General features: G+C 35.1%; 1 protein-coding gene and 1 long non-coding RNA gene across 2 annotated transcripts; both read left to right on the forward strand.

The window, feature by feature from the left end:
- Window positions 1-10,920: 10,920 nt before the first annotated feature.
- ABCG21 (ABC-2 type transporter family protein) lies at window positions 10,921-15,572 on the forward strand. Its single transcript, XM_088500432.1, has 5 exons — window positions 10,921-11,373; window positions 11,667-12,474; window positions 13,941-14,108; window positions 14,290-14,468; window positions 14,744-15,572. Exons 1-5 carry the CDS (start codon window positions 11,116-11,118, stop codon window positions 15,392-15,394), a joined length of 2,064 nt encoding a protein of 687 aa, XP_088356558.1. The 5' UTR covers window positions 10,921-11,115; the 3' UTR covers window positions 15,395-15,572.
- Window positions 15,573-16,871: 1,299 nt separating this feature from the next.
- On the forward strand, window positions 16,872-17,696 carry LOC148546661 (uncharacterized). The gene is made up of 2 exons (XR_015899971.1): window positions 16,872-17,098; window positions 17,405-17,696. It is a non-coding gene; the product is annotated as an uncharacterized LOC148546661 (long non-coding RNA).
- The last annotated feature ends 8,079 nt before the right edge of the window (window positions 17,697-25,775 follow it).

Genomic DNA, 25,775 nt, shown 5'->3' on the forward strand with positions numbered 1-25,775 from the left:
ATCTTGTCCATATGTATCCAAACATAATACTGGACATTACATTAGTGTCTTGTACATCGTATCCAAACACAATACACAAACAATAATTTTTAGTGTCTCCATCCTATTATCTCTATCTCAGTGTCATATTCTGTCCTGTTTTTAAAAACAAACGCAGCCTATAAGTATTAGAAATCTATTTTTATTTGCTTTTCTTTTATTTTCTTTTTCCGCTTCTTTTCATTTGTTTGTTTTTTTTTATTTATTTACTTTATGCATTTTATTTTCACTTCTGTTCTTCAAACATTTTACTTTCTTTCAACTATAATTTTAAAATTTCATCTATTTTATTGCAATTTATTATTATTTGCCACTATTTAAGCATCTCATACATAAATATTAAATAATTTTTGGATCAAACCCATTTTTTTGTCACAAAAAAATTCTATCAAAATTACTAAAAATCGAGTGAAACAAAAACAAAATTTAAATATTTCTTCGCCACAAAAAAAACTTAAATGTTGTTCCTTATTATTAAAGTTAATTTGTACAGTTGTCCCCCCTCTCCCTTTTTCTGAAGAAACGTTTTAGAATTTAGTCAGGTCTATTCCGATCTTAATAAAATGTGACTAATTGCTTTCATGACTAGACTCGAGAGTTATGTGAGGTTATTAGAAGCTCAAATTGAAATTAAAGAGAAGAGAACATCGTGATTCACATAAAAGAACTTAATGCTATACACACAGAGACCATCCATGAATCCTAACCTCCAAGGAAAAAAATTCTTCAAAGAAAAATAAAAACAACAGCAACAACAAAACTTTATCCTATTAGATAAGTTCGATTATATGAATCAGATGACACTATTAAAATAAATTATTTTCTCAATTAAAAGAAAATGCATCTCATTTCAAATTATAGTTGTTTATTTATTTTTTCTCTGACTCTTCAATTATTGTAGGTAATGTATAAGAATTGAAATATGAATCTGCTTTCATAATTACTATAACGCGAGCACGTAACGCGCGTACTCCTATTCTTATTGATGATTTTGAATATTTGATCGAAAAGATATTTAGAATATTGTAATATATATATCTCATTTCATATCCATCACAATATACTATTATACTCCATTGATCAATCACCAATTGTCAGGTGAAACGTAGAACGAATAATGAGAATATCTTCATGTGTTTCCCAATTATATTATTCGTCCTTCAAAGTTTTTCAGAAAACCCCCAACCCCGAACCAGGTAACAAAAAATGAATAATTTCTAATCCAAATTATATATATATTGTTGGACTAAAAACAAAATAAAAATTTACAATTTTGCTGTATATATATATATATATATATATATATATATATATATATATATATATTATAATAGATTAATAGATACTATTTAAATACTAATATTTTCTTAATAATCAATATGTATTTTTTATTTTGTCAATTAAAAAAATCTAAATACATAATTACTTAATAATAATTATATTTTTATATGTATGTCAAGAGTATTAATATATAAATAGTATATTATATATATAACAAAAATGCTAGGAGAGCAGCGCCCAGGAGAGATAGCGCAGTGTGGGTGAACGCAGCGCAGGGTAAGTATAGTGCTTCAAACAGACTGGAGAAGGACCCGAGAGTATGGAATCGTGAGGAGTATGTGCGCTTGGAGCGGGATTCATTCAGTGTGTTCGTGGACAGATTACCATGTGATATATCGAAGCGGGAGTTATTTGATCGGTTCTCTTGGACGGGAAGGATAAACGATATCTATCTCTCAAGGAAGATGAGGAATGGAGTTGTTTACCTATTCACGTTCATAAGGTACACCACGAAGGGAGGAGCTCTGAAAGCGATCGCGGAGATGAATCATATGCGAATAAGGGGATCGGAGATTTTTGTGGGAGAGGCAAAATATAGGAGAGACGAGTCGAAGGGGCGGGTAGCTACTGCTGAGGGGATGGCTGGGAGTCGGATACGAACAGAGCAGCAGGGGGTCAATACTGGCAAAGATATGCGTGCTGAGGATTTAATGTCATCAGAGCACAGGAGTCATGAGGCTGGTCAGACGCCTTTAGTCAGCTCGTCCCCTGCACTCGTGAAGGATCCACATATGGTGGAGATGAAGGGATTGGAGGTCTCTGTATCACAGCATAACTTAGAATGGCTGAATCGGAGCATCGTTGGGAGTGCCACGAGAGCAATCAACACTAGTTCAGTGAGTGAATCAGTTCGGCAGGTGTGGCCGCAAGTTGTCAAAATCTGTGACATGGGGAAATATAAGGCTCTGTTGATTTTTGATAGTGCCCGGAGTGCGGAGGAGGCGTTGGAACGCTCTGGAGATGGAATCCCTCTGATTTTTCATCATGTCTGCCGCTGGAAGGAACAGGAAAGATGCGACAGGAGAAGGGTGTGGCTTACGTGTTATGGGGTCCCGTTACATGCTTGGACGGCAGATACATTCTGTGCAATTGGAGGCCAGTGGGGGGAAGTGATTGAGATAGATGCTGAAACACGCTCAGCCACGTCGTTCTGGGCTGGACGTGTGCTAGTTGATACGTGGCGGTTCGATCCCATCTCTGACAGACTCCGTCTAACGGTTGGGTCGTGTGGCTTCGATGTTCATGTTACGGAGATGGGCAAGGCTGCGCCTGGATTATCGGGGGACTTGACACAGGATGCTCGGACCCAAAATCATGATAACAATACTGATCCGCCGGCCTGTCGTCGTAATTCCAGCACGGTGGAAAGTTGGGGTACGACGGCTGAGCTGGTGACCACGACGCATAGGGTGGCGGAGGTCCAGGAGGATAGAGCGGTAATTTGGCCTGAGATCTTAGATGAATGGGGTAACAATTTTTTGAATTTGAAATCTGCAACGGATAGGAGTGCGGATTTTTCTCCTAGAATGGTAAGGGCTGGGCATGGTGGAGATATGATAGTACATGATCAGTTACTAGAGGGGAATGGGATACCAAACACGGTGCAGGGAGGGGTGGAGACCAATGGGTCGGGTAAGAAGTGTAATGTGGTTGGGGCCCAATTGGAGTTGTATAAAAAACCGATAACTGATTTGGAGCAAAATACACTAGGCCCACCTAGTGAGGTTACTGATGGGATGGAAATGGGCCTAAGTGATGGGCCTCAAATGGAACGGGTTAGGGCAAATGAGAAGGAGGTAATGTGGGCGGGTCGGGTTGGAGGAAATGAGGCCTTGGAAAGATGCTGCGTGGTGAGTGATGGGGAGGCTGGCATCAACGGCGCTATCGGGGTGGGAAGAAGAAGACTGCCATGCGACTCTCGGAGCTCTATGCCTACGACGACTGAGTGGAACACGGATGATAGACCTGTGGTGGTAATGGCTGGTGGCGCGATGGCGGGTCTGGCGGCAGGGGAGTCGGACCTGGCCAAGACTCGGTCGGACGGAGGTGAAGCTCGGCTGGGAGCGCTGGGGTTGGCGCCGGTTAGTTCGGGCAGGAAGAGTAGGAGGCTGAGGCTCGGGGTCGCTCCGTCTGAAAGCCGCGAAACGACCCGGGAAACTGGTTCGAGTGGGGCCGGAGTGCGAGACAATCTGGTTATGGATAATGGTTTGGTGGTGGTGCTCTCTCATGATGGATCCGAGTCTGGGGTGGCTGAGGGTGGTACGGGTACGGACTGCTGGGAGGAAATGGATGGCGGTCAGAGGGTAGGGGAAGGGCTGCGGCTGGGGAACCCACGGTTGGAAATAATATTGAATGGGGGTGGGATAGGGAAGCGAAGGGGTAGACCAGGGGGAGAGACTTATGGGAAGGCTGATGCCACAGAGGACTCCAAAGGGGAAGTAGGTTCAATATCGGGGATGGGGATGGCAGGGGAACACCTGGTGGAATTGACGAATGACTCTGCTATGAGTGGCAAGGAGGCGGGGCCGGAAATGTCTGATAATAATAATAATAATGGAAGGGAAGCTGAAATGAAGGAAAACCGGGAAGCTTGGGCGCTTGCTGTGGAATCTGGAGCCGAGCAGTATGATGAGGAAGATGACATCATAGCAATACTTCAGGCTCAGAACGAAGCACTGGCGGAGAAGAAAAGACTGGCTAAGCAGAAGGAGAAAGCACGGCGGAGTAGACCGAAAACTCAGAAAAAGGTGTGTAGAAATACTTTAAAATGATCTTTAGTTCCTGGAATATTAGGGGGTTGGCGGGTGTGGGTAAATTAAGCATGATAAAGAATTTTCGTAGGAAGTTTAAGGTAAATATGATAGGCTTATTAGAGACAAAAAAAGAAGTTGTGACAACCTTTGATGTAGTGCAACTGTGGGGTGTTGATACTGTTAAATGGGAGTATGTTGGGTCGGTTGGTGCTTCTGGAGGGCTGTTATTGATGTGGGATGAGATGGTATTTCAGATGAATAACTGCTATAAGGGGAGTCGTTGGTTGTGTGTGGAGGGTGTGTTGCTTAGGAATAATTTCTCTTGTGCTTTCTGCCTGGTTTATGGTCCATATGAGAGGGGGGCAAAGCTTGCTACATGGGAAGAATTGAGCTTTCTGCTTGGAATGTGTCAGCTTCCATTTTGCTATCTGGGAGATTTCAACGAGATAACTCAGATAGAGGATAGGAAGGGAGCTGATTCTTTGACGGTGACTGCCGTGGAGTTTAAATCATGGATACAGGATATGGAGTTAGTTGACTTGGCAATCACTGACCGGTTGTTCACCTGGTTCAGAGGGCAATCCTGCAGTCGTATTGATAGAGTTCTGGTGAGTTTGGAGTGGTTAGAAATGTTTCCAGAAACTAGGCTGCGGGGTGGACCAAGAGGGTTATCTGACCACTGTCCGTTGATCATGGAGGTCTCTCAGTTGAGAGGAGGGCCAAAACCGTTTCGAAGTTTAGATTCTTGGTTCACGCACAATGGATTTCTAAAGATGGTAAAAGAGGAGTGGAGAGCTCTAGGGGACAGGCAGTTCATGGACAAATTGAAGGCATTGACGAGCCCACTGAGCAGTTGGCATAAAAAGAATTTTAGGGACATGGATAAAAGGATTGCACAGCTTGAGGACGAGATAAAAAAAGTGGATGATATGACAAGCTCTGGCGTGGATGATGGGACTGTTGAAGCTAGGCGAAAGGCCCTTGTGAACTGCTGTAAAAAATGGTACATACGCCAGGAACTACATTGGAAGCAGATGTCCAGGTCTCGCCATGCAAAGGAGATGGATAAAAATACACGCTACTTCCACACCCTAGCCTCTTCGCGAAGGAGATCCAATCGGATTGATGCTTTAGTGATTAATGGGAGGTTGGTAAGGAATCAAGCAAGGATAAAGATTGCTATACGAGATTTCTATCAGGACTTGTACCATCAGGAACCGTCGCCGAATATTGGGTTTAGGGATGGGCTAGTAAAGCGGATTCCTGTGGAAGAGGCAAGGGAGATAGAGCTGATGCCAACACCTGAAGAAATAAAGGAGGCAGTTTGGGATTGTGAGTCAACAAAGGCTCCAGGCAGCGATGGGTATAATATGAACTTTATCAAGAAGTGTTGGGGGGAATTAGGTGGCGAATTCACTGGAGCGGTGTCAGGTTTTTTCCAGTCCAGTAAACTGCCTAGTGAGTCAAATGTCACTTGGGTGGCGCTGGCACCAAAGTTTACTGGCGCAAGAGAAATAAAGGATCTAAGGCCAATCAGTATGGTGGGGTGTGTATATAAGGTAATCTCTAAGGTTATGGTTCGGAGAATGAGGAGGGTAATGCCGGATCTTGTAGGTGAGACCCAAAGCGCGTTCGTGAAGGGCAGGAAGATACATGATGGAGCTTTGATCGCTTGTGAGACTGTGCACTGGCTGAAATCAAGGAAAAGGAGTTCCGCGATAATCAAGCTGGATTTCCAAAAGGCTTATGATAGAGTCAAGTGGGCCTTTGTGGATATTGTGTTACAAAAGATGGGGTTTGGTCAGAGGTGGAGGGGCTGGATCCGGGAATGTGTTTGCTCGGCCTCCATGTCGGTTCTTATCAATGGATCACCATCGAAGCCGTTTAAAATGAAGAGGGGGTTGAGACAAGGAGATCCGCTATCACCTTTCCTGTTTGTATTAGTCGTGGATGTTCTGCATAGGATGATTGGCGAGGCAGTAAGGAACGGCCGCATCTCTCCATTGTTGGTTGGGAAGGATGCTATTCAGCTGTCTCACTTGCAGTTCGCGGATGATACTATCCTATTCTGCCCACCTGAAGAGGCGACCATAAGAAATTACCAGCGACTTCTGCGGTGTTTTGAACTGATGTCTGGCCTGAGTATAAATTTTGAGAAGTCCAACATTATTCCTGTCAACTGTGATGGGCTGTGGGTCAGCAGGATGTGTAAGTTATTGGGATGTACAGAGGCGTCTCTACCGATCAGATATCTGGGCATTCCCTTGGGTGCAAATCCGAAAAGAGTGAAGACATGGAAACCAGTAATTGATAAGGTTGAGGGAAAGCTGAGTTTGTGGAAAGCTAAGACTCTGAACAAGGCAGGCAAGCTGGTCCTAATTAAGTCGGTGCTTAATAGCCTTCCAATATACTACCTCAGCTTATACAAGATGCCAAGGGCAGTGGCTGAGAAGCTGATTTCCTTACAACGGCAGTTCTTGTGGAGTACAGATGGGGGGAAGCAAGGGATACCCCTTGTAAAATGGGAAGTAGTTATGGCTCCAAAGAAAGCAGGTGGACTAGGGGTCGGTGATGCAGTTATTCGAAACTCAGCGTTGCTATTTAAGTGGTGGTGGAGGTTCTCAAGGGAAGACTGCCCCCTATGGAAGAAGGTGGTCTGCTCATGTACCAATATGGATCCTGCGGTGATGTTGCGAGACCAGCCTGCACCCACACAAGGAGGTCCTTGGAAGGATATCTGCCAGATTCAAGTCTGTGATCCGCGACTGAGAGAAAAGATGATAAATGGCTTGTCAATGGAGTTCGGGAATGGCAGAAAGATCCGATTCTGGGAGGATAGCTGGTTGCCTAATGGGACATTGAAAGATAAGTTTCCTAGACTCTTCTCGGTTTCAGCCCTTACTGGCGCTTTCGTAGGGGAATGTGGATTTTGGGATGGATTGAACTGGATTTGGAGCTTCCAGTGGAGAAGGGAGTTGTTTCAGTGGGAGCTGGATCTAGTAGGACAACTTCATGAGACATTACAGGCAGCCAAGCCGACAAATAAAAGAGAGGATACGGTGACTTGGAAATTTGATAACACAGGTGTTTATTCCACAAACTCTTTCACACAGATGATGCAAGCGGAAGTTCTTCCGGCTGAAGTTACAAGCTATAGTTTCACGCGTGCCATCTGGAAAGGGTTCGTCCCTCCCAGGATTGAGCTCTTGTCTTGGTTTGTGCTGATTGGAAGGGTGAATACCAAGGATCGGTTGTGTAGATTACGTGTTATTGATCAGAATGATACGCTATGTGTGCTATGCTTTAAGTCTGAGGAAACTGTGTTCCATTTGTTTCTTGGTTGTGAGTTCACCTGGCAAGTGTGGTGTGCTTGGCTGCATGCGTTCGGAAGGAGTTGGTGCCCTCCCGGTAATCTCAAGGACCACTTCGAAAGCTGGACAAACATGGCAATATGGAAGGTTGAGAGAAAGAGGTGGTTTCTTGGGTTCTATGCTGTTGTCTGGACTATCTGGTTAGAAAGGAATAGCAGGCTGTTTCGAAATCACAGATCCAGTTTGCGGGAAATTATAAATAAGTCATTTGCGTCTGCAGAGGAATGGGTGGGCGGTGAACCCTTTGGTTGTTGACACGCTGTCGAAGTTAATAAGGAGTTGCTTCTGTTGCTTGTAACTTATGTTTCATGACCCTTGCTTCCTTCTTTGCTCCACCCTATTGTGTTGAGCTCCCTTTAATTCAAAAAAAACAAAAATGCTATTTGTACACTAAAATTAACTACTAAAATTAACTATTAATATATTTGTGTATTTTTTTTTGTGTCTATATATTTGTGTATAAATACATGTAGTTTAATTTATTTTTAATGTATATTTATATTCTAACATATATTTTATACTGATAGCTAACTTTGGTGACTGATTTTGACATATATGTAACATTACTCTATATACAGTTGTGTAATCTAATGGTCATTTTTTGGTCTCTTATTTAATAATCATTTCCACCTATGATGTTAAAAATACCATTTTGTTCTAATAACATATAATTACCTGGTTATTGTTGCAGCAACAGAGAAAATTACAAAGGGTTAGGAATGAAGTCATGAAGAAAGAGAGGTTATAGTGATGGTGACTCCATTTGCAAAAACCATTGCCTTTTATGGGAAAGAAGACACTAATTTCAGCCACTATCTCTACCAATGAATGGATACTTGACACCTATAAAGTCATCGCCGTCCCCGGGGAACTATGCTTTATAAATAAATACCCTATAAAGAGAGGCCATTATTACAACATCTACATATTTTTATTATTTTTATTTTATTTAATATTCCTGTGGTATATAAATATAAATTTGGTTATTCTCTTTCTTGTATAAATCAACATCCAAAAAAATAAATAAATAAATATAGACATATTTGACTCGTTTGGTTTGACCAATAGGATTTAATTTTAGAGGAGATAATATTACATTTATCAGTTGTTCTTTATTTTCTTTTTAATTTTCATTTTGAAATTTAAACCTAAAATACTTAGTTAGAGTCAAAGGATTATGTCCACTTTAATTAATGTACAAATTCATCTTTATATTGACTTTTGAATTTTAAGGACACTCGTAAAAAAATAGCTGTCTTATTATTTGTTTTCTATATTGGAGATCTTCTACAGCGAAAATACTGTTATATATTATTATATTCTTTTTGTTTATTTTATTTTCAATAAGTACAATAGAAGATTTTTCCTTTTTGATGAAAGCTAAGGAGATTCGTGGCATGGTGAAAACAATTGAAAGAAAATACAAAGTAGAGAGAAATTAAATTGAAAAAGTAAACAGATAAATCTTGTTTGGTTAAAAGCAAAAATATAAGGATTGGGATGGAATTCCTTTTTTTAATGGGATATGGATAAATATATTGCTTTTTGGCTTATCTAAAATTGTGCTTAACAAACTTACGTACAGAAAATTGATGGTCATCTAAGAATTTTAATTAAGCTCACAAGCTTTCTAATCAAGAAATTGCGTATGTGATTGTTTTCTCTTTTCATTTTCTATTGCATGTCACATACAATATAACACAAAAATGAAAACATATCGGATGTATGTAGAGGAAATCATTTCTTGACAACTATATGAATTTTGGTGAATTCTGCAGTATTTTTATTGTAGTCTTTAAATTACTTAACTTATTTTTATAAGTAAAAAATAAAATATATAAAATAAAAAATATTTAAAATTTATTAAATATTATTTATTTATTTATTTTAATAATTAAATATAATATCATAGGCACCATAATATTCATTCTTTTTATTATGACAATGTTAATATACTCTAAACAAAATAAAATGTGTAATATTTTTAAAAATTAATTTACTATTAAAAGTAAGAGAAAAAAAATTAAACATCTTAAATTATAAATTTTAAATTATAAAACTAATTTATTGATATAAAACATAATAATTTATGATGCACAAACACTCTAACATAGACATTGGACACAACATCACATAAACATACAAACATACGAATTTTAAATCTTACAAAGCACATAAACACGATATATATATATATATATATATATATATATATATATATATTAGTTAAAAAATATTTTTTATTTTTAATTTTAAAATTAAAAAAATTAAGATAGTGGGAGTTGGTCTTTTTGTAATAGACTTATTTTTTAACTAATTAGCTCTAAGTTGATTACTCTCTAGTTTGGTTTCTAGCGAAATTGTATATTATACATAATATAAAATATTTTTTTGATAAATTATAATGTTATTTTGATATTTTATTAATATTAAATATAAATTAATTTTTAATATTTTTTAATTATATAAAATATTTAAAATATTTTTTATTTTAATAAATAATAATATATATTATTTCTAAATTCATTTTAAGAATATATATTAAAAATAAAGTTTGAAGAAGAATTTTTTTATTTTTTTTATTAAGACATAGTTGAAAAAAAAACGCGAGTCGGACGAGCATTGATGAGTATCGTATACAAAATGTGTCCGACGACAACTTAGCAAAGTATCTGTGCTTCATAAATAACAATAAAAAATTAAAATTTATTTAATTAACAAAAGTTACATAACTTTTTATTTAATATATTAAATCTAATTAACTTTTACTTTTTGAAAAAATCAAAGTTAAAAAGAAAATTCACTACCATAGTCAAAACTTCAAAACAATAATAGACCGATATCAAAAAGCATTATGCAATCTCATACTTTGAGGACAAGTGGATATCATGAAATCTTATAATGGGGCCCTCACGTTCTAATTATTATTATTTTAAAAAAAAATTAAATTCAATTCTTACATAACTTTAAAAATCTCTACTACTTTTTCCCCCCAAAAATTACAAAGGGAAAAAAATGAGGAATCAAACAAATGCTCTAGTTCCACGTGGCAAGGTGCAATGCAATACCGTTATATCCATGAACAAAAACACATAAAAATGCAAATACATTTCCGTATGAAAGGGAAAGAAGAAAACATTGGCCAAAGCACAAATGATATTAAACACCCAAAAGAAAGAAACACTATTGAGTATTATTCCTTTATTATACTTACTCACACCAACACTTTATCTTTTTTTTTTTCTTTTCTTTTTGAATTGTTATAGCATAATAATATAGCAAGCATAGCATAGTATAGCCCAACAAATAACATCATATGATTCAACACCTAATAGTAGTGACAGCAATGCAAGATTAAAGAAACAGTAGCACCATTCCTAAGACTATATATTGTTACCATTTCCAAACACATCGTTGTGTGCTTCTCGTGCCTTCTCTCACTTTACACAAACACACCCCTACTACTCTTTTCTTTCATGTGACTCTTCTTCTTCTTCTTCTTCTACTTCTATTCTTCTTCTTTTCCAATACTCTCTCATCCTTATTCTTTATCCGATCTTAACTACTTCATTGTAATAATATATATATATTTATACTTAGCTTGCTGATCAATGATGCCCCCAGAGCAAGAAAGCAATATTGCACCCAACATTAGTCCTGCGATTGCGAACCGAACCGGTGATGCTGAACCGGTGGAGGGTTGTCCTGTCACCAATAATAACAAAGTTATACCAAGTTCGGATAATAATAATAATAATAACAATGATGCCATTCATGATGAACACCGTCAACCAACAACAACAGCAGCAGCAGCAACAGCAACAAGATTTTCTATTCTTCAACAATCTTTGCGTCCTATTACCCTAAAAGTACTCATCAATTAATCTCCCTCTCTCATTTTCTCACATTTATATTATATATACATCTGTACCACTTGGACTAGTTTATTTTATTTACTCACATAATAATAACATCTCACACTACTAAAAAGTTTATGAAACCAACTTTTGAAAAAGAAAAGAATCGTTTCTATATAAAATTAATCAAAACTACGACTACGATCATCATTATCCTATTTTTATATCTTCGAGTGAATCAATGATACAAGAAATTGTGTTCATCACGCTACTAAGATTTTTGTGTTCTTGTGTGTGCAACATAGTTTGAGGACGTATCATACAGCATAAGCTTCCCAAGGAAAAAGAAGAATGGCTGCTTCTTGCATCAAGAGCCAAAGCACAGAAGGAAAATACTCAGCAGCGTCACCGGCGTCGCTCGTCCCGGGGAGCTAACGGCAATGCTGGGGCCGTCCGGGAGCGGCAAGACAACTCTCTTGACCGCGCTCGCCGGTCGCCTCGACGGAAAAGTTTCCGGCTCCATAACTTACAACGGCCGCCACGACACCGCCGCCGTGAAGCGCAAGATAGGCTTCGTCTCCCAAGACGACGTACTCTACCCTCACCTGACCGTCCAAGAAACCCTAAATTACGCCGCCATGCTGAGGCTCCCGAAGACGCTCACCAAGGAAGAGAAGCTTCAGCATGCAGACGCGATTATCGCGGAACTCGGCCTCACGCGGTGCCGGAACAGTCCCGTCGGCGGCGGAGTGTCGATTATCCGGGGAATCTCCGGAGGAGAGAGGAAAAGAGTGAGTATAGGTCTTGAGATGCTGATAAACCCTAGTTTGTTGTTTCTCGACGAGCCTACGTCGGGGCTGGACTCCACGACGGCTCAGCTGATCATGTCGGTGGTGCGAGGGCTCGCCCGCGGCGGCCGGACGGTGGTGACGACGATTCACCAGCCGTCGAGCCGGCTTTACAGGATGTTTGATAAGGTGGTGGTGCTTAGCGACGGGCAGCCGATTTATTCCGGTCAATCGGGTCGGGTCATGGAGTATCTTGAATGCATCGGGTATGCGCCAGCTTTCAACTTCGTCAACCCTGCTGATTTCCTTCTTGACCTTGCAAATGGTGAGTATAGTGATTATTTGATTTTGACCTTAGTTAGCTTGATTATTGGGTCTATATTCATTAATTATTCAATTAATTCAAGTATAGCGATGATGATGATTACGACCATGATATACATATAACATCTTGGATTTTTTTTGTGGGATTTTGTGGTGGGATGCCAGTTTCTCAAATTAGATTTGACCTGTTTCGACTTATACATGCACTCTCATGCATTATATTAATTAAGGATTTATTTTATAAAAAATATTAAAAAGTTATTAAAATTTATTACTTTTAACTATTAATTAGTTATTAAATATATTTAAAAATATAAAATAAAATATATCATTAAATTACTAAATTAAAAAAACTACAATAAAAAAAATTAAATTGATAATTAAGTAATGACAAAAAATATAAATTTTGATGGTTGTTAGTATTTCTCTTATTTTATTTGCTTAGATATGGTTTCTATATAAAAGTAATAAGTATATGGATCTGGCAATTTTAAGTTAGATAATATTGAAAGAGATAGTGATTGACACTTGTGACTTGTGGTCATTAACTATCAGGTGAAGGTTCATTTTCAAAGATTTTAAATAATGGTGGTGAGATAGGAGTTAAGGTCTTCTCTGAAGCTAGCTAGCGAAACTTGTTTGAAACATAGATAGCAATAGCTAATAACGAATAATGGGTCATTAGGAGCAGTAATTTGATTAGACATAATACCGAAATGGGGTCAATTTTTCACGACATGTGAGCTTTTTCTTCTGTTGGTAGATAGAGATCAACACAAGAAAAACTTTATGCTGTAAAAGGAGTTTGAAATGGTCCAAATCTCATGATGGCTAGATAAAGTTTTGTGAAAGATAGATATCTGTGTGTATGTGTGTCCATGTTTGTTTAAAAAAGAAATTAATTAGCTTATTAGCTGCTTTGTATTTATTAATTACCTTTGATTTTCCCAGAGATTAGCTTGTCTCCAAATCCAACTATAAGTTCTTTGGCATAAGAAAATTGTATAGAAGAATTTCTTTTTCTTTTTCTTTTTTTCCTCTTCAATCAAATTAAAGGTGCATATTTTTATTCTTTCTATTTTTTATTCAGTGACATTACTTTTTGCTCTCTTCTTTTGTGCTGTGCTAGGGGTACTTATTCTTATTTTGAAAGCAGAATCTTTTTTATTGGGAGAGGAATTTTCCTTCTCAAAACATAGCCATCAAGCCACATGAACAATTAAGTCCCTACCCAGTGTGGCACTACTAGCCATTATAGGACTACTAAAAAAAGTTCTTTTGATTTTTAAATTATGATGAGAAATTGAATTCAATTTCTTAGAATTAAATGCAGAGCATATTTGAAGCACAAATTCTATGATGGTGGAAACATCTTGAAGCATTGTACTATTAATTTCTATTACTTTTGATCATATGCCACAAAAATCAATAGTGTCCATCCATTAATCTTTTACACTCTGCTTGCAGGCATAGTTGCTGATGTCAAACATGACGATAATGTTGAACATCATGAGGATCAAGCATCAATCAAACAGTCCCTAATTTCATCCTACAAGAAGAACTTGTATCCTGCTCTTAAAGAAGAGATTCAACGAAATAATATTGACTCAGTAATATCATCAGGAACACCAAGAAGTAAGTCAAAATTTCATGCTCTCTTTGAATTCTTTTTCCTTTATTACTCCCTTCGTCCAATAATAAGTGATAGATCGACAAATATGTAACAGTTTTGTCGGTCCAGCACTTATTATTTGACGGGGTTATACTAATGTATAAACACCATGGCTAAATTTTATCATCAATCATTCTTGGGTAGGTTCTGATAATCAATGGAACACAACCTGGTGGGAGCAATTGAAGGTGTTACTTAAGAGGGGTTTACAAGAGAGAAGGCATGAATCCTTTTCTGGCCTTCGAATCTTCCAAGTTTTGTCTGTGTCCATTCTCTCAGGGCTTCTTTGGTGGCATTGTGATCACTCACACATACAAGATCAGGTATTATATAAAACCATGTTCTGTTTTTTCTCCTTTTTATGTGACAACTCAAGGATGGAGATCAGTTGTGCTGTTTGAACATCTCAAAGTTGAGAGTAATGAAATTGCAGATTCATGCAGTTACATTTTTTTCCTCTCAGATGTTAAAAGTTTTTTAAACTTATAAACTGATTGCAAGAATTACCAACTAAAATGTTATTTGATGTAGACAAATTTTAAGACTTGTAAAAAATAAATTTTCTTAGTACTTATAACAATGTTGCATTCTTTGACAGGTTGGACTCCTTTTCTTCTTCTCAATTTTCTGGGGATTCTTCCCTCTCTTCAATGCTATCTTTGCATTTCCTCTGGAGAGGCCAATGCTTGTGAAAGAAAGATCATCAGGAATGTACCATCTGTCCTCATACTACGTGGCACGAATGCTTGGAGACTTGCCAATGGAGCTTGTCCTCCCTACAATCTTTGTAAGCATCAGCTACTGGATGGGAGGACTAAAGCCTTCAGTAGTGACATTTGTGCTAACCCTCTTGATCATGCTTTTCAATGTCCTTGTATCCCAAGGAATAGGCCTAGCACTCGGTGCAATCCTCATGGATGTGAAGCAAGCCACGACTCTAGCCTCAGTGACCATGCTGGTGTTTCTCTTGGCTGGTGGCTACTACATTCAACATATGCCGCCCTTCATAGAATGGTTGAAGTATGTCTCCTTCAGTCACTACTGCTATAAGCTCCTTGTAGGAGTTCAGTATCCAGAAAATGATGTGTATGATTGTGGACATGGCTTGCTTTGTAGAGTAAGAGACTTTCCTGCTATAAAGTGTTTGGGGATTGAAAATTTGTGGGAAGATGTTGCAACATTGACTCTGATGTTAATTGGATACAGAGTTGTCGCATATTTAGCTTTGAGGATGGGGCAGCCTCACTGACTAACAATAAGGACTTTGAATTGTTATGAACAGATTTAGAGTTTGGTTTTTGTTTGAATTTCCCACCTTATGTAAAACTGGTGGGAATTCATTCAAATTGTAAGCAGAATATTTTAATGCCTTTTTGTGATTCTTAATTATTTGACATGAAATGAAGCAATCAGAATTGGTAGAGAAACTTGTGTCCAAAGTTTTTTTTCATCATCTAGTAAGAGGACAATGGTCTATTTTGCTGGCATAAAAAAGGTGGTTTTGGATCTTCCTATGCATGTGATTATTGTTGGAATTTGGAAACTTAGTTGTATTAAGTAAATGCATATAATTCTGTCAGCATTTGTGTTTTGTCTTGTCTATTTGTCAAACCAGGACAAGATTTTAAAAAAATAAAATAAAACTTCCATTCTTTTTTGTTATTTCTGCACTAAAATGGATTCATCCAAAGATGTTATGTTTGGCATGGAAATATCAGTTATATTAGTTGTAATTTGTAAATATCTGTATTATTATATTCCTATGCTGTTCTCACTGAATTTAATACAGAGCATTCTCCTTGTCAAGAATATATGGGACCAGTTTGATGAAATCTAGCATACACGCTGAAGTAATTTTCTACATGGAAAAATTGTAGTTACAGTATTACTTCAGTGTTTATGTAAAACGAGCTGTTACATCAATTTAAAATCTCGATACTCGAGAATTTTGTTGTTTTTAAACTTGAATTATTTTAAATGGTTGTTCTGGAGACTTAAACATGGTCCCTTCAAGTCATAGTTCTTACCATTTCTTTAACTACTAAACTATAAGTCTTTTTGCTTTTAAAGTGTCATATAAAAACAATAAAAAGCTGGCCAACAAATTGGGGGGCTAATACATTTTAAGAGGTTTATAATTCATAAAATTTTAGGCCATGCTAATCACAAGTCAACTGAAGGTCATCTCACCTACCAAACTTCAAACATCTATTAGATACTCAGAAAAAAGGGTTTTACATCAAACAATTAAAGTTAAATGCACATCAATTATATATTTCTTATGTATTTTTCTTTTGGTTCTTGGATAATGACATGCATATATGCATGATGAGATATCTCTGTCCTTGCCTTTACCAAAAGATTGTTTTAGTTGTTACCAACCAAAGAAAAAGAAAGGCCTAATTAATGAAACAAGAAGAAGGGATTGAGATTAATGCATGTGCATGTCTCAGCAGTTCAATCCCTACCACATGGTAGAATATGAATAATGATCCAATTTGCAATAATAATAACAATAATTATAATAATAATAATATAATATCTTCGAAATATGCCTTAGGTGAAGCTAGCTAAGCATCAGATGCTGCGTACATACAACAATAATGAACTTATCCGTAATATGACGCTTCAATTTTATTCTCTACTACAGTAGTAACAAATTGGTGTAAAAATATGCTCTAATTAATCTCATCAGCTATAAATGGATGTACCTGGTATAGTAGAAAATACATAGCAGTGATCGAACTAAGGTGAGAAACTCTTTTCTTATAGTGTGAAAATGGCACAAGCACAACCATCATCAATCAAAATCGAGAAACCATCATCGGGGCATGTCAAGAAAGTAGAGCATGTAGCCAAAGCCAGTGCCACCGCTCCCAAAGCTCCGGTCTCCATTAAGCCACCTCCAAAGAAAATTAACGAAAAGTCTCAAAATAAGAAGAATAATTCCAAGGTACACATAGATAAGAGTAATACAAATACCATTCTTCTTATCTCTTTGTTGAATATATTAAGATTTAATAAAATTATTTATTATATCTGAATATTTATTATAGAATATTACGTTTTTATTATTTTAATTTTTTTTATATCTATAAATATCCGTGTATATTATATTATTGTGCACAACTTCAATACACAATTTTTTTTTTACTTTTCTTTCTTATCTTTCTAACACTTGTTATATATATATAGACCATATTTCAAATTGTACCAACAGAAATAAAATAATATATAATTTTTTGATGGTGTATTTCAGGGGCAACAAGCAGGAAATAAAGGAGGACAAAACAAGTGAAAATGACTGAGAGAAATGTATATGATGAGTTTATATAAAGAATATAATAGTAGCAAAATACTTGGTTGTTATTATGTGAAGAGTCCATTAATAAGGTCATAGGGATACTATGATATATGGTGCTCTTCCATGAAGTTTATCTGTATGTAGTTCTATGTATACTATGACACCAACGTTCAGTTTGCTTTATATCCATGTATGTTTATGTTCCTGCAGGTGTGGCCTAATAAATAAAAGATACTTATTTTATTTACGTTGACTAGAGATGTGAATCTGAATATTGTTACCTTACATATCTTTCATATGAACCTGTAATTCAATTATATTTCGAGAAGAAGAGTTGCCTCCTTTATGCGTAATAACGAAATGGATAAGGTATGTTATAAGGGAACCACTTTTTTTTTAATTATTTATTTAGCCACAGTTAAAAAATATACTTTGAAAACATAAATTATGAATAAATTAAAGATCTAAGAGAAGAAATAATTATATTAAGAAAAAATTTTACTTTCCTTTCTTAAAAGATGTTAAAATGACACTCCCTCTTTTCTATTTATAAAATATATATATATATATTTTTTATAATTTTAAAAAAACCTTCTTTTTAATCTATTTTAATTTTTGTTGTATTAACTAATATTAAGTTTATCCATTTTTTTTTAAAAAAATTATTTTTTATAAAAATACCCTTTAACAAAAATTTTATTTTTTTGTCATTAAATTTTGCTTACCAAAATATTTTTTAATAAATTATTTTTATTGATTAAATTATATTTTTACTAAAATATTTTTAAAAAAATTAATAATAAAATTATTTTTTCTAAGAGAAGAAATGTAAGGTGTTATTCACTTTTGTATAAAACTTCTTTATGTACCAAAGTAGCTGGTTGCTGGTTGGGTCGGTTCGATGGCTCTATATAAATTAGCAGCAGTTTTTGATCCCTCTGATCCTGTTCTTGACCCAGCTAATGAAAGGTGAGCTTGAGCTTACAGCCCTGCGTTCTACGACTTCGAAGTTAAATCATTCCCCTTTTCATAATAATAAGGTAAGCATCAAAGCCCTTCAATAATTTTTTTAATTATTAAATTTTTATTTTACTAAAATTTTCGTTAACAATTATTTTTATATTTATTATTAATTTTTTTATATCAATATATTTACCGTCGGTAAATTTTTTTATTTAATGTTCAAATAATATATATTGATATCAAAAAATTAATAGTAAAATATAAAAATAATTGTTAACAAAAATTTTGGTAAAATGGCAATTTAATAATTAAAAAATTATTGAAGGGTATTTTAAAAAAAATAATTTAATTATTAAATTTTTTAAAAATATTTTGATAAAAATATAATTTAATCAATAAAAAAAATAATTCATTAAAAGATATTTTGGTAAACAAAATTTAATAACAAAAAAATAAAATTTTTGTTAAAGGATATTTTTGTAAAAAATAATTTATTTTTTCTTGAAAAATGAATAAAGTTAATATTAGTTAACACAAAAAATTTAAAATAGATTAAAGATGATGTTTTTTAAAAGTTTTAAGAGAGAAGAATGTATATTTTACAAATAGAAAAAATGATAGTGTTATTTTAGCATCTCTCAAAAGATGAAAGTGAAATTTTCTCTTATATTAATGAACTAATATTAATTCAAACCACGCTGAATTTCTTAAATCAATATAAAATAAATTTTTTCAAAATTTGAATTTTACAATGCATTTTATTCAAAGAATTTAAAAATAAATAAAAATTATTAGACTAAAAAAATAATTAGCAATAAGAATTGGTAGATTAAAATTAAATATAAATTTTCAAACATAGAAAAAAATTATTAAAAGAATTATAAAAATTATAAATAAAAATTCAACTCGTAAAAAATTACTAAATTCATAAAATGAAAAAAAAAATCAAAATGATAACATAATGAAATGGAAGCAAAAAATAATATTATAAAATTTATAAAAAATAATAAAAATAAAATAATCCTTTAATAATTTTTTTAATAAAATTTAAGTTTTAAACAAATAAAAAAATTGGTATCAAAATCAAATTAATAATTTTAAAAATATAATAACACTTTTTAATAAAGATAATACTTTTAATTTATGCCACGTGTCAAAAATGCAATACTACATGACAATTTATTCAACAAACAAGATCAAATATCTTTATTTAAAGATATTTTCTGAGTTTCTATCATGTTACAATTGTCCTATCTAATACATATACACCTAGACACTAGTAAATTAAAGAATTTTTTTGATATAAAATAAAAAAAAATTATTTCCAAAAAAATTTATTCAAACTTTAATTCTCGAAATCTTTTTTTTTTTTTCTTTTGCGTCCGGGGGGAAGTTTATCATTTTCCTCGGCAAATTTCATGTATTATATAAAGACCGCTACTCTCCTCGGTAAACTTCAAGGAGGTTCGCCCAAATATAAAAATCCGTGGTTCTCTCCCATTTTTACTTTTCACCTTTCACTTTTTTATCCTTCCACACCCTCATAATCTTTTCTCTTGTTAGACTCTTCATTTTCGGTGTTTTTGAGAATTTCAAATAATTCTGTTCTTCTATTCTTTTTTAATTTAATTTATTGTTGTATTATTTTATGATTTTAACATGTTTATTTAGTTAGATTAAGTTTTGTTGTTAGTTTTTAATTTTAGTTAATTTGATAATTATTTAGTTTGATAATCAGATGATATGAGTACCATGTGTTAGTTTAGATATTTTAGTTAGTTTATGTTGGTTAATGAAAAAATTGATTTTGATTATTATTTCATTTGAACTAATTATAGTTTTGGAGTAAAATTATAGTTTAGGGTCTAAGCATTTAGATTTTTTATATTTATTGGCGATGTGTTTGAGAATAAGTTAGTTAATTTTAAATTATTTTTATTTAGAATACTGTTTCAATTGAACTGATTATGGTTTAGAGTTAAATTACATTTTATAGTTTAGGTAGTTAGATTAAATTTAAATATGCTTGATAAAAAGTGAGCTAATTTAAAATTATTGTATTTTAATTTATTCTATCCTATTATAGTTTCATGGCGTAAAACATGTTAGGATACGAAGATACTTTTTATAGACAAGATTCGATCAACCATATTTCTGGCAGACTAGGCTGAGTAGTATAATTTATAACTTATCTATTTCAAATGTTTGAAATTTGTCTTATTATTGGTGGACTCCGTTTGGTTTGACTGATTAATTTTTTTGTAGGTGCCTCGAGTCTTACGTACAAAAAAAACTTACTACAGCGGCCACCCGAGTAGATTAGGTCACACCTTGGACGAGTAGGATTTGAGAATATGGCATATATGCTGGAATGGGATTATGACTGAGCATTGGTTTCTGCTTTGATCGAGAGATGGTGACCTGAGTCACATAAATTTCACTTGCCATGTGGGGAGATGACTTTCATCCTGCATGATGTGGCGTATCAGTTGGGATTCAACATTGATGGAGATCTAGTCAGCAGTTGCAACGGTGGGTGGGAGCAGTTCTATAATGGACGATCTATTAAGGACCTCTGTTAGGAGCTGATATGTGTTGTTCCATGCCTATGATAGATAGTCACAAAACAAGTAGACAGTCAATCTTACTTGGTTTTAGAATAGTGTTTGCGAGGAGCACGACAGAAGAGCGCCTACTGCGTTACACTAGAGGATACATCATGCAGATTATTGGGGGCATTCTGTTTCCAGATGCCTTTAACGCTCAGATGCAAATGAGGTCGCTGCCTCTATTAGCTGCCTTGATTGATGTGGGACGCTGTCATGGGTTAGCTGTGTTGGCGTGACTTTACCGCTCGGTCTGAATTCTGATATGTAAACACGGTCTCCATGCGATACATGGGATGGACAAATTGCTCTCAATCAAGTCGTGCATGCGACCATGCTGTTAGCACATGATGGCATGAAATAAAAAGATCATGAAAGTATCCACATTCACACTTACCCTTATCAGGAAGTACTTGGTAATTCTGCTATTTGAACCCGGACACGGCCGCTAACTCTTCAACCATGAAATTGGACCTGAACCGATCAAACTAATAAACATTCATGTATTCACATGCTTCGAGTTGAACTCGATTACATTCATCAACATCTGTGAAAATTTAACACCCACTTTAAGTTATGCCTGAGTCTCGGAATCCTTCCTCACAAAAAGTTCACCCAAATTGAAATAGGTCGACTTGACAAGAGCGGTGATGGACAATTTCGAGTAGCCTTCATCAAAGTGTTGATGCACTCAGAGATGTCTGTTGTCATGTGCCCAAAACGATAGCCCTCATCTGCATACTGCGCCCACTATGAACATGGTATTTCTTCAAACCAGCTTGTGATTGCGACATTCTCGCCTCTTAGACGATCCAAATAATGAGCAAACTCCCTATGCGACTTTTAATATGCTGCGTTAACAAGCATCTTCTTCAAGTTCTTTTTTCTTGAAGTGTGTCATGAAGTTGGCAACAATATGTCTTGCATAAAAGGCCTAGAAGGCACGCGGTGGTTTCCATCCACTTCCATCGGCGTTCAACGCCACATCAATCGACTTGTGCCTGTTTGAAATCATCACCAGACATGGATGGGATGTCACATGCAATCTCAAATAAGAAAGAAAAAATGACCAAGTCTCATTTGTCTCACCTTCGACTACAGTAAATGCAATAGGCAATATGTTTGAATTGCCATCTTGAGCAATAGTCATGAGCAAAGTGCTTCCGTATTTATCATACAAGTGGGTATCATAAATGGAAATAAGTAGTTTGCAATGCTTGAAAGTCTAAACACAAGGAGTAAACATCTAGAACATTCGATGAAACATGACACTATCGACTGATGCAAGCCAAGGCTGTGTTACAAGTTGCACCCAAGTACCTAATAAAAAACCATCAGTTGTTATAACATATAAGTGGTTACTTAATTAAGCACTTATAAGTAAAGGTGTTGTAATGAATCTTACCAGGTAAGCACATCTGCATTGCGAATAACCAATGAGAAATATTGTTGTATTATTCCTCTCAATCTCCATATATCCTAGCAATGATACTCTGCTTTACAAGTCAAATCTTTCTGTACGACACCTTTGAACAAAAGTGACTCTGCACACCTCCTTGCAGAACCCTTATGCTGATGATTGGATTTGCTTTGACCATTGTGAATATATGTTGAGCACTCACCTTCAAATCCAATCTTCCATGGTCTTGACCCATTGATGTTTGCATGCAAGTATGAGGACCACTGTATCTCCTCACCTCTCATTTTTCTTTCTTTCAGCAATAAGCTATGCGTATGTTCCATTGACAACCAATCCCAAACTGAAAACACTTTACATCATACTTCAACTGGTCGCTCTCTTGTATCTTATACGCCACACCCCTCCTAATGTTATACGTCTTAACTGCCATAATAACTCCCTCCTTGTTTTCATACTGTTGTCCAATCTCAAACTCATTGGTGGGATCACTCTCAGGGCCTCCTTGACTAAATAGACAATCGAAGTCATTGCCTCGAAATTCAATGAGAAAAAGTGATCCGACTGATCATATGGTCGGAAAATAGTAGGCTGTGTCAGTGCAATTCGTGTGTCATTGTTGTAGTTTATCTTTTCCTCCTTCTCTTTTGAAATTTTGGTTGGTTCAGCCTCAGCATTTTCACTGGCATCAGGGTTAACTTGATAGGGATCCATTGTTGGGTCTCTAATAGCAGAACCCTTATGACTTTTAACATCAACTTGCATCATACCATCATTAGAATCTTCGACATTTGACCCCTCTTGACTACATTCAGGTAGCATATTTAGGTCAACCATCGTCCTTTTAATATTTCTCCTGACCGCCCCACTTAAAGGGGTATCATCAACGGTATCTTCAGAAGTTCTTCCACCCAAGTCAACTAGAAAAATAAATAATTCAAACAGATGGATATTTGTCCAACGGGACCCTAATAAGACATATGTCCTTATCATCATGTAACTGATACCTAATTCACAAAAACATAAAATCTTATCAAAGCCGTCATCAAATAAAAAATAACAAAATAATGATAACAATTGTAATCTATATAATATACTTTTTGTAAAATAAAGTGTTATCTACTTCGGATGGACACTACAAAAAAACGCTGAGTACTGTCAGATTTAGCATCACAGAGTAGTGACAGATTTACCATCGATAATGATGTCGAATTCATAGGTTAAGTAACTACCAGCGGACTTTAGTTTCCGATGGTAACCCAATTAGTTAAACGCTATTTTTTGGTGACCTGCGACGGTTTACCATCGGATTTTTCTGACAGTAACAGAACGTAAACTCAAATCACGAATCATCTTCTCCCTCATTTCATATTCACCCACTCTCTCACTCATCATCGTTTTTCACCACTACTGCCGAGACCACCACCGTCATAGTTTCCTCTCCGTCACCGTCAACCCACCGCCGACACCTCCCTTCTTCTCCTTCTTCCCCTCTTCTCCTTTTTTCTTGCGCCGTTAAACTACCATTGCCCCCATCATCATCGTGCCGCCATTGCCCACCAGCCTTCGAAAACTTCCCTAGCCTTTGGCGACCACCCTTCCGCTTTTTCTAATCCCAACAACGTCATAATATCGCTACATCTTCACTTCTTCTCAATTTTCTCCTAGTTCTGCGTTTTAATTTTTTTTAAACTCTTTTTCTTTCTTCTTCAAATTATGCTTTGATCAAAGACTCGTCATCAGTGAAATTTACTGAGCATCTGATGCTAAAAGCTAAGATTTTAGAGATTTTCCATGTCATCACTTATTCCACTCCCACCAATTCTCAACCACTAAATTCATCACAATCATCAACTGTGTTTAACAGCTTGGGATTCGAGTTTTCCTCTCCTCTCAATGCGATATATAAACCTAGCATACGATTGAATACTTTTTCACTGTAAAATAATGCTCCGTAGTACTTATTAATATATGTTCAGAGAATTGCTTCATTGCTTGCTTAAAGGAAAACAACAAATATAAATAAACAAAGAATATATTTTGAGTTAATATTCATATTCGTCTAGAAAATATTTTTACATTTTAATTTTTATAGTTTAGTGTCTAATTTAATATTTGTGAATCACGTTACTCTTTAATCTTTTTTAAGATTCTTTTAAAACCTTTAAATGAAATTAGAATCAAAATTTAAAAGATTTTACGAAAAAAAATAAATTAAAAAGTTTTAATTATCATATTAAATAACCGTTAATTAGTACGCCGTCAATCCATCACAGTATTTTATTAACGTTTTCTATGAAAATAAGATTAAGGACCAATATGAATTACGGATATTAAATTAAATGATCAAATAGAATAAATCAAAATTTTAAAAATTAAATTAAAATATAAATATAATTTTAGAGACCAATCTAAATATATATTAACTTATTTTTTATTAATTAATTTGCTTAAGATGTATTTTGATTTATAATTTGAGTAATAATATGGTAGAGTATCCTAGAAGGTCGACAAATCCTTTGGCACCCAACTTTTTGGGCAGGCCAAGAAAAAAGCAAGATATATAGTAGTGAATCTTCAAGGTGCATTATATCATCCATCTTCAAAGTCAGCCCCAAAGAATCCAAGAAAAAACGATATCTCTTCTTTGGAGAATCTTTTAATTTGGAAACTAGCTAGCTACTAATGAAACGACTATATAGTAGTATATGTTTGAGTTATTATGTGCAGGTAGGCATTTTATAGTTATACTATTAATAACTAAATGAAGCCTTTTGATGCTTGGTTGTGAATGCATAACAAATTATTGAAAGGGTAGCAAACCAGCTCAAAGCACTAGCCATTAGCTAGCCAATAATAGCTACATGCATGTGTGTGCGTGTGTTCATATATGCTGAAGGTAAGTTTGGTGTGTGCAACTAAAAGAAGGCACACAATAGTATTGGAGCTTTACTAATGGTGCTTGTACTTTGAACTTTATTTTCTTGTTGTGTACAGCTAAGAAGGAATCATTTTTAGTCTCCCAGACAAATTCAGCTTGCTTTAGTCTTAGAAAAGTGATAGATAGAATTAAATAGTTTGATATGTTTTTTATGAATAAAAATTTTTCAAATGTGAGATGTTATAAAAGGAAAAATGTAATGATTTATTTATCTCAAAATTACAACAGTGCACTTTATTTATAATCAACGGATTGAGATTGGTTTATTATTTATTATTTATTATTTTATTTTGTCGGTCATAAATGATGAAGGTTCGACTATATTTTTATGTTGGTTGTCGAAGACCTAACACAACTCTCTATGAGGTGGTCAAATGAAATCTACATGTAAACAGTCTC

This window comes from Arachis ipaensis, chromosome B9 (genome assembly GCF_059453495.1).
Source record: "Arachis ipaensis isolate K30076 ecotype BB chromosome B9, ASM5945349v1, whole genome shotgun sequence".
Taxonomy (NCBI): domain Eukaryota; kingdom Viridiplantae; phylum Streptophyta; class Magnoliopsida; order Fabales; family Fabaceae; genus Arachis; species Arachis ipaensis.

Coding starts and splice junctions, on each gene's coding strand:
- ABCG21 (XM_088500432.1), top strand. CDS start 11,116: ATGATGCCCCCAGAGCAAGAAAGCAATATTGCACCCAACATTAGTCCT. Junction 12,475..13,940: donor CCTTCTTGACCTTGCAAATG/GTGAGTATAGTG, acceptor CTCTGCTTGCAG/GCATAGTTGCTGATGTCAAA. Junction 14,469..14,743: donor ACTCACACATACAAGATCAG/GTATTATATAAA, acceptor ATTCTTTGACAG/GTTGGACTCCTTTTCTTCTT.